The sequence below is a fragment of the Sinocyclocheilus anshuiensis genome, unplaced genomic scaffold (genome assembly GCF_001515605.1).
Source record: "Sinocyclocheilus anshuiensis isolate Anshui unplaced genomic scaffold, SAMN03320099.WGS_v1.1 scaffold113, whole genome shotgun sequence".
NCBI classification, from domain to species: domain Eukaryota; kingdom Metazoa; phylum Chordata; class Actinopteri; order Cypriniformes; family Cyprinidae; genus Sinocyclocheilus; species Sinocyclocheilus anshuiensis.
Genome location: NW_015539827.1, coordinates 427,394 through 440,597, shown reverse-complemented (window position 1 = coordinate 440,597; position 13,204 = coordinate 427,394). Strand labels below are relative to the sequence as shown.

At 37.7% G+C, this 13,204-nt stretch overlaps 1 protein-coding gene across 1 annotated transcript in view; it reads right to left on the bottom strand.

Moving 5' to 3' along the window:
• The window catches only part of triob (trio Rho guanine nucleotide exchange factor b), a 147,276-nt gene that overhangs the window by 13,393 nt on the left and 120,679 nt on the right, over positions 1–13,204 (bottom strand). Inside the window, exons 35-48 of the mRNA XM_016480441.1 lie at positions 12,505–12,675; positions 10,107–10,202; positions 9,869–10,017; positions 9,028–9,094; positions 8,661–8,764; positions 8,489–8,558; positions 6,860–6,949; positions 6,657–6,749; positions 6,458–6,508; positions 5,977–6,054; positions 5,370–5,561; positions 5,092–5,272; positions 2,553–3,172; positions 683–930 (exon numbers count right to left, since the gene is read on the bottom strand). Coding sequence (XP_016335927.1) covers positions 683–930; positions 2,553–3,172; positions 5,092–5,272; positions 5,370–5,561; positions 5,977–6,054; positions 6,458–6,508; positions 6,657–6,749; positions 6,860–6,949; positions 8,489–8,558; positions 8,661–8,764; positions 9,028–9,094; positions 9,869–10,017; positions 10,107–10,202; positions 12,505–12,675 — 2,210 coding nt within the window. The remainder of the gene's footprint in view (positions 1–682; positions 931–2,552; positions 3,173–5,091; positions 5,273–5,369; positions 5,562–5,976; positions 6,055–6,457; positions 6,509–6,656; positions 6,750–6,859; positions 6,950–8,488; positions 8,559–8,660; positions 8,765–9,027; positions 9,095–9,868; positions 10,018–10,106; positions 10,203–12,504; positions 12,676–13,204) is intronic.

Below are 13,204 nucleotides of genomic sequence, written 5' to 3'. Positions count from 1 at the left end.
ATGGTATTGAAGGTGGGAGAGAGCGCTGTACATTCACTCCCCCCACCTACAATCCCTGCCGGTCCGAGACTCGAACCCGCAACCTTGGGTTACGAGTCCGACTCTCTAACCATTAGGCCACGACTTCCCAATAATTATATTGTTATATTATAAGCTTATTTAATAATTGAATTTTATTCAAATGTGTTATATGTTCATATGTGTTATAGACTACAAATAAAGTTTTTCTTCAAATGTGACATGAATGTGTTTTCTTGGATTGAACTATATAAAGCAAAATGTACTTTTCTCTGTGTTTTTTTCTTAAATATATTTATGTTTGTAAAATATATATAAAAAAAAACACAAAAATGGCCAAAAATATATTGGTAGAACATATATTTATGTAAATATATTTTAAAGCATATTTTAGCAAATACATTTTTTGGACATTTTTGTATATTTTGAAATATATTTAAAGATTTATTTTAATATTTTATAAGATTTTTATATTTTAAACTTTAAAATATATTATAGAGGGATAATGGGTTTTGAGGCTATGTTGTTGCAGGACCCATTGTCATAATATAATATAATATAATAAATATAATTTATACAAATAATTTTAAATAATTTGCTTCTTACTCTAGAAGTAACTAAACAGTCAGTCTATAATCAATAAGAATTAATAACCAATCCTCACTTGAGGGTTCCATCAGGGTAGTCGGGAATGACGGTGGAGGTGTGACCCAGAACGTAGCCGGGGATCCAGCCCTCGGCTGCTGGGCCTTGTTCTGTGGCGGCACGGAAAACTAGAAACATGTTTTGCTGGTTAGAGGCCAATATCTGTACAACCTCTCCTTGATACACGCTGATCTCATCTTCTTTTAGAGCCACGTAGTCCTGGGTCACCAACATGGTTGACACACTGCTGCTGCTGCTGCTTTCACTCTAGAAGCAGAAACACAGCAAAACATCAGAGTAGCAACTTTTATATTATTTATATTATTTTTAATTTGATTAAGAATGTTTGCATACGAAGAATGTTGAAGACATTTAGTCAGCTGGTCAGAGAGCAAGAATAAAGCATGCGAGAGCAGTTCTAGGAAAAGATTTACATTAGAAAGTTGTTTTAGCTTACAAGATCCTCTTCCGAGTTACACTAAACAGTCGTTCACACTGACAGTTCCCAGTTAAATTGCTGATGGTTGTCCGGACACTGTACTGTTGGTTAAGTATATCATGAGGTGGATGAGCTCAAATGTCTATGTTCCCACTGACAGTCACCACAGCATGCTGAACTTTGTCACATCATCAACAGTCTCTATTGCTCTTGTTGCTTCTAATCGCTTACTCTCATTAAAAATAAATGACTTCTGGCCTCTGTTGCTGCAAATTGCTTTCAGTGTGATTACCCCTTAAGACTGTTGGTTAAAAGAGGAAATCTAACACCCCATGAAATCAACATTGGAGTTTTGTGGTCTTTTAACTTCTTCAAAACCATCTATATGCTAGTGCAGTGAATCTCAACCTTTTGGCGTACCGGACCCCAGTCCAATTCAGAACCATCCTCAAGGACCCCCAGAACAAAATTGACTCGTATCATTGTGTCTTTGTGAGGACCAAATGCAGTCAAGTATAATTCAAGTTAGCTGGTATTTGGCCAATTTGGCCATATCATCAGCTATATTGGATTTTTCTTTCATGGGAACATGTCATGTCAAAATTTATACAAAGAACATGTCATGTCAAAATATACAAAATTTATACAAAAATTTATACGTTATACGGACCCCCTGGCCTTATGTCAAGGACCACTAGGGGTCCACGGACCCCTGGTTGAGAAACACTGTGCTAGTGGACTGCTGAAAGTTGACAATGTACAATCTTTCTCTTCCAGGAAACAGACACAATATACTGATGCACTCATGTGTGTACCCAAGTGTTTCGTCCAATAAAATGCTCTCTAGAATGAGAATATACTTTCCCCTAATACTCCTATGCTTCAGACTTTCTTCTGATGCAAATAAAGCCTATTTGCTATGTTAAAAAAAGGAAAAGCCCCTTGATATGTCTCACTCCAGCATCCTTTTCAATAGTAAACAAATCAGCACAGGATTTAATGGAGCCTTTAACACCCCACAATATATTTTTAAATGGATTATCCCAAAAATCATTTTTTAAATCTGTAAGCAGGTTAAAAAGAAAAAGAGTTAGTAATTGTTAGTTGGCTGTGGTTTATGTGCTCCCAATGCTTGCATATTAGGTCTTCTCAGGCGGTTAGAGAAAGAACATCCTGCCAGTTCAGAGCAGATAGAATCAGCAGAAATAGTCAACGGATGTACAGAGTTTCTGAGAAACTCTCAAGGAGTTATCCTGGTTAACGGTGTACATTGTTAGTTGCTCAGCAGCACAGTCAAACCAGGCCAGTTAATATCCACAAAAGCATGTGAGAATCCTCTTTTAGTTCCAGGTCAACGCACATATACCCCAGCGGGTTAGTATGAAGCCGGAGGTGGAGGTGAAGCAGGACTAGGCCTCACTGAAGCCAGGAGCTAGAGTTGGGCTCTTACCCCATTGCTGTGAGTGGAATGCAGGGACTGCTCACTGGTGGAGGAGCAAGTACTGATGTGGTCCAACTCCTTACTGTGGGTGGAGTGCCTGCGAGTCTGACACTGGTTGCGACTCAACGGGTCACTCTGCTCTGTGTAAGAGCCAGGCCTGCCAGTAGGCGAGACTGGCATTGAGGCCCAAAACGGGGAGCCCTTCTGGACTGCAAAGTTCTGAGGGTTCAAGGGGGAGAGAATGGGCGAGGGGACTCTGAGACGGGGCTTTGTTAGGGACAGGGGTGCGACTGTGGCTCTTGGAATGGGTGTCCCTGATTGGGCTTCCTCACGTAGCTCCTTCAAGGGGCTCTCCAGGACCCGCATCCTAGGGACCTCACCGTTTAGGTCCTGGTCAGGAAGAGGACACGTACCTGAAGTGTGGTCATCTGGGGCGGGGGCGTGGTGGTGCTGCACAGGCTGGGGGAGACGAGAAGAAGGTTGAGGGATTCGGGAAGCTCGGGACCGAGAGCCACAGCTGGGAACCATGGCAGAGCTGCTGCTACCCCCCGGAAGTCCACTGCTGCTGGGTCCACCCAGACCGCTTGCCCCAACATGATTCCGTTGGTATTCAATGGGTGAAGTCAGTGCTGAGAAGACAACAAGAGGCAAGTGATGTTATATAATATAACCCAGTCATAAAATAAAATAAATTTTTTAGGTGTATGCATTATTATAAAGTGAAAGAGTAAAGCTATGAACAACATATTTAGAAAAATATGTTTTAAGAGTCACTGGAATGCCTGAATGACTAGATGGTCTTAAAAGCTGTGTTGCCAAGTCTGTGGTTTACTTTAACACTGTTGCCGTGGGTGGTTTTTCATGTCCGCAGGTTGAAGCGACCCCAATAACATGATATTTAGCCCCTGTAATGCGAATTTTAACAGGGGAAACCCCACCAAAAAAATTGGCATTTTACCCCCCAGGACACTTTTTACCTGGGGACCCTCCTCGAAACGCAGTTGGGCTAGTTTTGAGTAGCAATTGGGCGGGTTTTGTTGTGAAAACCTGGCAACCCTGCTTACAAGTGAATTTTCAAGAATATGTTTAAATGTTTGGTCCCACTTTATATTAAGTGGCCCTGATACCTGTGTACTTACATAGTAACTAGATGTGTACGTAGTATGTAACCACAGTGTAAGTACACATTGGTACATATTATCTACAGCTCTAATATTTGTGTAACTACCCATATGTAACAACCCACTGAATGGTATGTGTAAGTACAAATGTGTAACAGGACATTGGTAACAACACTTTTTGGTAATGAAAGTACAAATGTGTAACAGGACTAACAGCACTTTTTGGTAAAGAAAGTGTTACACTTTATATTAGATTTATCATGTAATTACTCTGATGTTACACAGCAGAGGCCAGTAAGTTAGGCTTTACATATAAATTGTGGTTGGTGTCCAGAATGTTACACTTTATATTAAGTGGACAGTTCCTGAGGAGTTACCATGTAAGTACACTGGTATTACAGTGGTGCACCAACTCCAACTCGAGATCCAACTCCTCCCACTTTATATATCCCTAAACCTACCCATCTCCACCCCCTCTGTAAGTACTTAGTGAAGTGAAAAAAAGTGTTGTTACCAATGTCCTGTTACTTATACATATTGTTGTTACAATGTGTAGTTATATATGCCCTGTTACACATTTGTACTTACACAAACCATTCGGAGGATTGTTACATGTGTGTAGTTACAGAAATAGTACAGCTCTAGATACTATGTACCAATGTGTACTTGCACTGTGGTTACATACTACGTACACATCTAGTTACTATGCAAGTACACAGGTATTAGGGACACTTAATATAAAGTGGGACCGTTGGAAAACTAGTTGACCTTAGCTGCCCTATTCCTGCAGTATTATCTTCAAATCCCAATCCATAACTATTATCTTACAATTAATTAGTCATTTAGCATTTTATTGAAATCAGGGGTGTCCTATCCTCCTCCACGGGGGCCACTATTCTGCTATTTAGCTCCAATCTTTATTAAACACATTTAAACCAGCTAATTAATGTCTTTAGTATTACAAGAAACGTCCAGGCAAGTGTGTTTGGACAGGTTGGAGCTAAACCTTTGGTCCACTAAAAGCAGGATTGGACACTCCTGATGTAATGCAACATATAGTCAGTGTTGGGGAGTAACTAGTTACATGTAACGGCGTTACTTCATTAGAAATTTAGAAAAGTAATCAAAAAGTAATCAAAAGTAATCAGTTACATTACCTTAATAAAGTAATTGAAAAAGTTACACTACTATTACATTTTAAATAGGGTAACTTGTAATCTGTAACCTATTACATTTCTAAAGTAACCTTCTCAACACTGCATATAGTACACATATTATGTGGACAATCCCACTGGAGTTTAAGCCAATTACTTGGTGGTCGTTCATAGTTTGTGGGGCTTTACACCTATTACATTTTGGTTTACAGATATTTAACCACTAACCTCCCATTTTGTAACTTATTTTAAGAAATCCTATAATTGTGTTACCATTGAGGAAGTTTCTCTGGTTCTCCAGGATGCTGCTGATCTGCTGGATCCATACTAGGCAAACTGCCCGGTTGGAGGAATGGAGGACATAGTGCTCTGTACTGCCAGCGGATGACCTCGAGGTCAAAATAAACTTACAAGGGTCATTGTCAGGACTCTCTTCTAGACCCAACCAACTGACCTGCAGAGCAGAGATAGAGACAATAGATAAATGTTTTTACTTGCTATACTGTGTCTTGAGCACAGTGTTTTCTACAGCAGTGGTTCTGTCTTCATACCTTTACGCTGTTCTTAAACAGATAGCCCGGCATAGAGAATCCCTTCTTTTTATCCAGAGGTTCGCTGAAGATAACTATCTGCTCGAAGAGAAAGACACGCCTCTCTTTCATGCGGGAAAGGAGACCACCATCCTGGTCGGAGACCATGAAGGTGTCCTGTAGAAGCAGTCTTCCCTGGGCTACAATTTTACCCTAAGAGCAGAAATAACAAAATAAACAGTGCTTAGTCCTCAGAACAGTTCAAATTCCCTTGCATGTGCAAACAAAACTGCACTAAAAAAAGAACATTCGAAACAAGTACAGGCTAGTTTGAAATATTGTACAGTGATGTTCCCACATTTTTTAACTGGAGGCAAGGTCAATGTTTTATTTGCTCGGATTGTGAATAATTTTGTTAGACATCTAAACTCTTTCCACAAAATGACAAAAATTCACTGTCATATTTGGTTTGATTAGTTTTGATGTGGGAAAAAAAACGTTTGTGAACAGCTTGAGGACTTCCTGCTGATTTCTGTACATACAGTACAACTGTTAATGGCTGTGCTTTTAGCTTTCCACCTACACACTCACAAACTTTTGCAAATAAGGTATGAGAAATGCATCTTACATCAAATCCTTGGAGACGTCCAACATTCATCATGTCATTGCAGCGTTTTGGAACAACACACATCACCTCTACTGCTTTCTGTGAAAGAAAGAAAATGTGACTGGTGCTTGCCTGTGTAAAATTTGCCACCACAATACAAAGGTGTTGTGGGTGGTTACTATGGTGTTGCTACTGTATGTGGTTTACTATAGCCCAAGTCAAAGATTCCCACCTTAATTTCTCTGATATTCTGGGCTGTAGATATGAATCTGGTTACAGTTGTAATATTATTTATGTTTTATCATCTCCTAGTCATAAACTGAGGCATAAATTGATTTAAAGTCTGATTACTGATTGTTTAGAAATGTCAGATAACAACATTTTTCCTTAACAAGCTGCATGATTTGAGGTACAGTATCATTTATATTAGTAGCATAAATGGTGCTGGATGAGTTATGTGTCAAAGTTAAATACTAGCCCATGTCTAAACAATTACCCTTACCTCTAATTCTACAGTGTCCAAACCAGCCTTTTTGGAGAACTTGAAAAAATCCTAAAATAAAGCAACCAGAACAATGACGAGAAACATTCATTTATGTTGAAAGATAATGATCTTTTCTCAACATCTTTTCTTTACATAAAGATGGGTGAGTAGTACTGGAAGGAACAACTACATTGCTACTGCAATTTCACTGCCTGACCTTCAGAAGAAGCTGGTATTTCATGATCCGCTGCACTGGTTTAATCAGTAGATCTGTGATCTGTAGCCTGTGGCCCAACCTCTGTTTTAAATCCTGATGAAGATATAAAGAAAAGATGAGATAATGTGGTTATGAGTCTGTCTTACTTTTTATGACTCATGTTTAAATGTCAGGGAGGATGTAGGCAGTGACTTGAGTCTTACCTCAAAATACGTGTCGATGTACTCTGAAACAATGTGCTCTGATTTGGGCTTGTTTTGGCAGTAGACAATGTACATGTGCAGTCTTCGTTCCTTTAGCCAAAACAGAATTTCAGACAAAGAAGGTCAAAACTTACTCATCGAGTAAGATTTGAAAAAAACGTATAGATCCTGTCCTTCATGCTGATTGTTCTATGCTGCTTTCCAGTTATGCTAAAATAGATAATGTACTAACAGCTATGATTCAGTTATTGCATATTCAACACATACTGACCACTTTCTTTTACTACACATATGGCATGGCAGGAAAAGTTCACCCAAAAATGAAAATTCTGACATAATTTTTTTACCCTCATGACATTCTAAACATGCATGCCTGTTTTTATTCTGTTGAATGCAAAAGAAAGTATTTTGAAAAAAGTGTTGCCTATACAATAAAAGTGGGGTCCAAAACAACACTGACTTTTACTGTATGGACAGAAAAGTCAAATATATTTGTATAGTGCTTTACACATTACACAATGTTCCAAAGAGGCTTTACAGAAAAATCATGGTGTTAATGTTTAGAATATCTTAATATCTTTATTATCAGATTAGAGCTGGGTGATAATATAGTTTACAAATTGATACAAGCAATCTGGCAGTTGAGCTATGCTATATAGTAACTACATATCGCCCTACGTGAGTAGTACTGTATATACTGTATATATGTGGATAAAATAAACATTCTTATATATCCAACTTTACTGTATGTAAAAAGATGTGAGAGAATATAGTTAATTTTGCAGCCAAATTTTGCTATATAGTATATATTGCTTCAAGTGAGTATAATGTAGATATGCAGGCAGAGCTGGGTAGTAACTGATTACATGTAATCGGATTCCAAAAATGAAGTACTTGTAATTAGATTATATTATGTTTAAAAATCAGATTACAGATATTTGTATGGATTACATTATTAAATATTATTCACACAATAGCAGTAAATGATTCAGAATTTATTTACACCAATTTAATTTGATTTCATTTCTATCTACCACTTACAGCTTGGAAAACCCCACTGTAATGTAATGTGTAATGCATTTCATGATTTCATTTTTTTTTAATCAACATGGTACACAATTAATTATCCAAGTACAATTTTAATAATATAATTTGTAATCAGTAATGGACTACAAATCCTAAGTAATCTACCCAGCACTGTAAAGGTAGGATGTACCATATATCCAACTCTAAATATATTGTTGGGTTATATATAATATAGTTCACATAAAATCAAAACAAAATAAAACAACAACGACACATATTTCAAAACATCTGTCATTGTTTCAAAACACTGAGACTGAGATTGTTCAAAATCTTATTTTGTGAACGTTTTTTCTTTTAGCTTTTATGGCTTTAAGGTGAAGTGTGCCATTTTTGGGGGGTGTAAAAATAGTCACATCTCAGCTAAACGTACAGAAGAAGTTGATTCACCCTGAAAATGTAGACACTGTAGCTTTATGGTGTTAACAAAACATTGCTCTATTTGTTTGAACATCCCAACCAGACTGACATGATCTAAGTTTGAGGCGGGAATATCCATTTAATTTAATGATATTTGTCGAAACCACACAATGAATCATTTCATACCTGTCTTATAAACAGGGGTGCGAGCCTATCTGGGTCTTCCAAGCACTTCTCTAGCTCACCAAGAAAGAAGCTGCAAAGATGAGAGGTGCAACATTAATGACAGGAAATGAAAGTAGGGGGTCTTGGTGGTATTTACGAGAATGAGAATCTTAAGTGTGTCATTTTCACATACTCTTTATGCCACTCATAAATCTGGTGAATGTTCCCAAAGACGATTTTATCTTTGCCCTTCATGTCGTCGGGTACACCCTCCTCCCTCATCCTGTTCATGTAGCCCTGCAGGTGCCAGAACACATCAGTATGGTTACCACTGGAGACAGCAACACATAAAACATGTGATCTTCCTCGACGACCATTCTGAATAACACAACACAACAATCGTGTAACTCCTCAATAGATGGATAGACTACTGATCAAACAAAACTAAACCCTGACAGCAGCTGCCAATTATGATTACTCGAATGAATGTGTTCAGTTGCATGCGGTCACCATAGTGATCTCACTGCGGTATTCGTTAAAAGAACTGAATATAAGCCCACCTCCACGACTGCACCAAGGTCTCTCACATAGTCTCTCTCGGTCTCCACCAGTTCCAGCAGTACATAGCTGAAAATGAAAGAGAAAAACACATTCACATACAAATCAAAGAACAATTCAAGATGGCAGGCAGAGTCAAAAGAAACATATTTCCTTTAGTATAAAAATATACAGTATCTGTAAAAATATTTCTAATTAAGATGTACCCAATATTTGAGTGTGCTACACATTTTTTATGGTTATTATAGTACTCTATAGGAATCAATGCTGTCTATGTGCCTTTTCACATGACTCACATCAGTGTTCCTCAATGTATTGATCTCTACAGAATGAACATTGAAGCTAACTGAACTGAATTATAAAGCTTTATAAATGAGAAGCTCAAAGTTCAAACTATTTCAGCTTCGTCTTAGTTTGCTTCTGACGTTTTAAAGCAAACATAGTAATTATGAGACAATTTGCATGTCATATCATAATGTATAAACAATATGCTACATGATCATGTACCTGTTTTGAACCATTTAAATTAAACAAGAGCATTCCAAGACAGTAAGGAGTCATGAACATTTTTTTACTATCTGCAATGTATCAAATAGTCAGTATGACTCGTTCTAAACTTCCCTCTTTTGCCATTTACGTATCATTCCAGCCAGCTACCTAAAAACCTCTGTGATACCTCTCTGAACCTCTGCGACCTGCAACACTTTTTGTGTGTAGAGTTCAAAACATTGACACTTGTGTTGAGAGATGCACACACAAGATTTAATTTTGGTGAGGCCTTACAACTACTAGGATTTTTAGAGAGCTAATATACAAATACTTATAAATAAGAGAGAAACACACTGTCGTCTCTTGAGGATCCCAGTCTTGCGTTCATCCATCTCGTCGATGGGAGAGGAGGAAGACAGGAGGGAGTTATCCGATGGGTTGCAGGAAGGACTACTGCTATCTCCTCGCTCAACAGGGAGAGAACTAGGCCTGTCCTCCAGACTCTGAGAAAGACAAAGTGGACAATACAAAAACATTCAATGTGAAATAATGGACTCGTGCTGTGATTTCCTACACCTCTGTGATCTCTTACCATTTTGCTCTTGACGAGTTCCTCAATGGCGCTGACCAGTTCAGCTGCACTTGGTGTCTCTGAGCTGCTGAGACGTCCAGACAGACGGGAGGTAGCCTACACAAAAAAATAAAATACAAAATAACAATGTTTAGAATCTTACTAAAGTAGGACTCTCACAAAAATGAAACGAAATGGAACAAAACAAAACAAAACAAAACAAAAACAAACACCCCCCTCCCCCCCAAAAAACAACAATGTTTAGAATCTTACTAAAGTAGGACTCTCACAAAAATGAAACGAAATGGAACAAAACAAAACAAAACAAAACAAAAACAAACACCCCCCTCCCCCCCAAAAAACAACAATGTTTAGAATCTTACTAAAGTAGGACTCTCACAAAAATGAAACGAAATGGAACAAAACAAAACAAAAACACAAAACAAAACCAAATAAAATAAAAAAACAAACAAAACAAAACAAAAACATGTTAAATGCCTTTTTTGGGCATGTATGTCTTTTTTTTCATGAGGACTAGTCCATTAAGACGAGACACTGCAGGTGAATAGGGTAAAAAAAATAACTAATAGTTATGGCCTTACTTACCCAGCTGATTGATTACATTGATAATTGCAAAAATTTTTGCAAACATAAGTTTTTAAAATGTTAGATTTAAATATGCAAATTAGTCATTATTTAATTAAATATGTGCTAATTTGCATACATTTTTATCTAAACACTGAATGATGTCAGTTTCAAAATTCTTGTTTAATTTTTTTGACATATTAGAGTCAAAAGTTTTTACAGAGGGAATTTTGGGTATCTCATTTTTGTCACTCCATAATTCAGAAAATGCTTAGAATGGACAGAAAACACTATATTTTCACAATTTTTGGGGGAATAAACTGTTGCATATAATGCAGCAAATTATATATGAACAAATCCCTCTGTAAAAACCTTCAGGATATAGACAGGAATAAAAATGTAAAGTTTGGTGTGTGTAAGTGCTACTGAAGTGGAGATTTATGGCTCAGTGTAGGAGAAAAAACTCATTTTGAGAAAATGGCCTTTAAAAATATGTATTGTAATTGAAATCTATTGACACAAATAGATAAAGTGCTATAAAAGAAACACTTAACAGTGTTTTTGGATGTTTTCTTTACACTAGTCTGAAAAAACACTTTATGAAAAACCAAAAAGCCCAAAATCTCAAACTTGACAGGTGCACGAAAAAACAGTGTTTTTGCCTGCACTGTCTCCCCTTAAGAGGTGTGACACCTTTTTCGGGTTATGGTTACATAGTTGAATGACTAATCAGTAATTAGTACTGGATCCAGTGTTGAAAAATGAACCACGAAGTCTAAAGACTTCAATATTTATTTATTTTGTGAATCTGCAATGATGCTCACCATTGTGGTGTTCTTACAATGAAGGCGGAAACATTCCAGTCCAAATATGGCAATGGGTGTGGTTTCTGTATTCGTCAGCCAATCAGGGGCTGATTTCGGAGTGGTAAGGGGCATATATAGGGGAATGGAAGTAGGAACTTTGGTTTGGAAGATTTAGGTTGTTTTGGGTGAAGAGTAAGTGCACACGTGGCCCATCGCATGTGATGGTACGCACTCCTGAATACTCCATTAAGGGGCACATGAAAGGTCACGGACAAGGTCAAGGGCTTTCTCAGTCTATAACAGTCAGAAGTTCACATTTTTAGAAATGCTACTGAGCAGGATCAGTTTCTGTGCCTCAATAAACAAGCTCCGATAAAGCATAACTGAGGACATGTGGATTATTCAAATAAATGAATGGACAAGAAGGACAATATACAGTGAGGATGAGGTATGAAAGCTGAAAGAGAGAAGACTACATAGAGAGATAAGGAAACTGAGACAAAACAGAGGCAGAACAGAAATCAACATAATGCTGGAGAACATTAAGAAACAAAGAGAAAACAGACAGCCGTTAGAGAGGCCTATCAGAGGACCTTCGAAACTATCATCATGGGGTCAACATGAAGTCAGCATGAAACAATGTTTACAACAGATTTTATGTCCACAATGTAACATTTTTCTTCATAACACAGTTCCTAAGGAAATGTAAGGTAAGCTTTGACCCGCAAGGTACTGATTGTGGAGGACTGTTTTCTCCCTGAAACAGTGCTTGCATGTGCCTTTGTGGGTCTTTTTGACCAGGACATGGACACTGAAGGTCAAGTTCGCCCTCAAGAGAACATGTGCACAATAAGACCAGGAATATGTTATAACAGCATACAGGGTCTGATTTCATGTTGACTTTAAGAAAACATGTTTATTAATCGGTCTACATCAGCATTTTTAAAGCAGTAATAAAATCTCAAAACAAATCAATAATGATTAAAAAAATCCTTCCACAAAGTTATATTCTGGTGATTGGCATTTACCTTGTCCTCCTGGGAGTCCTGATGCAGAAGACTGTGCTGTTGGATGGCCATAGGGGGCGGCAGGGGAACCGAGTCAGGCCCTTCCTCCCCTTCCTCCTCACCACAGCTCTGCATCCCTGAGGAGGAAGACTTAGACAGAGTGCCACTGCTCAGTCCCTCATTTCTCATCCTCTGTGAGAAACAGAGAGGAAGAAATAAAGAGAGATAAACATTGTTAAGCTATGAAACAGCTCAGCAGCTGTGGAACATTTTTATACCAAAATAGCTCCAGTGGAAGAGCTGCACTGTATTTATAACTGCTCTACACTGGAAACCACAAGACATGAATAACACTTACAAATCATACACTTAAAAACAGACAGAACGCTACATTTACCAAATGCATTTACCAGGAAATGAGTGGCAACTAACTACCATCTATTTACTCGTCTGGGAGCTGTTTTAACCATTTTCACTGTTGCAATAGGGCTCTTTTAGGCACTTTTCATTAATACTGTAAACTTCAGTCCATTACTTTTTTTTTTGCCAAAAATCCAATTTCTTTATTATTTATTTATTTTTTGAGATCTATTAGATGTGTTAGATAATTGTCTAACATAAAATTCATTTAGCAGTTTTAAAGTTTACTTTTTGTTTTCCGTGTCATTTAAAAAAAAAATAATAAATCCCCCCCTTTTACAAAAAATACAAAAAAGTGAAA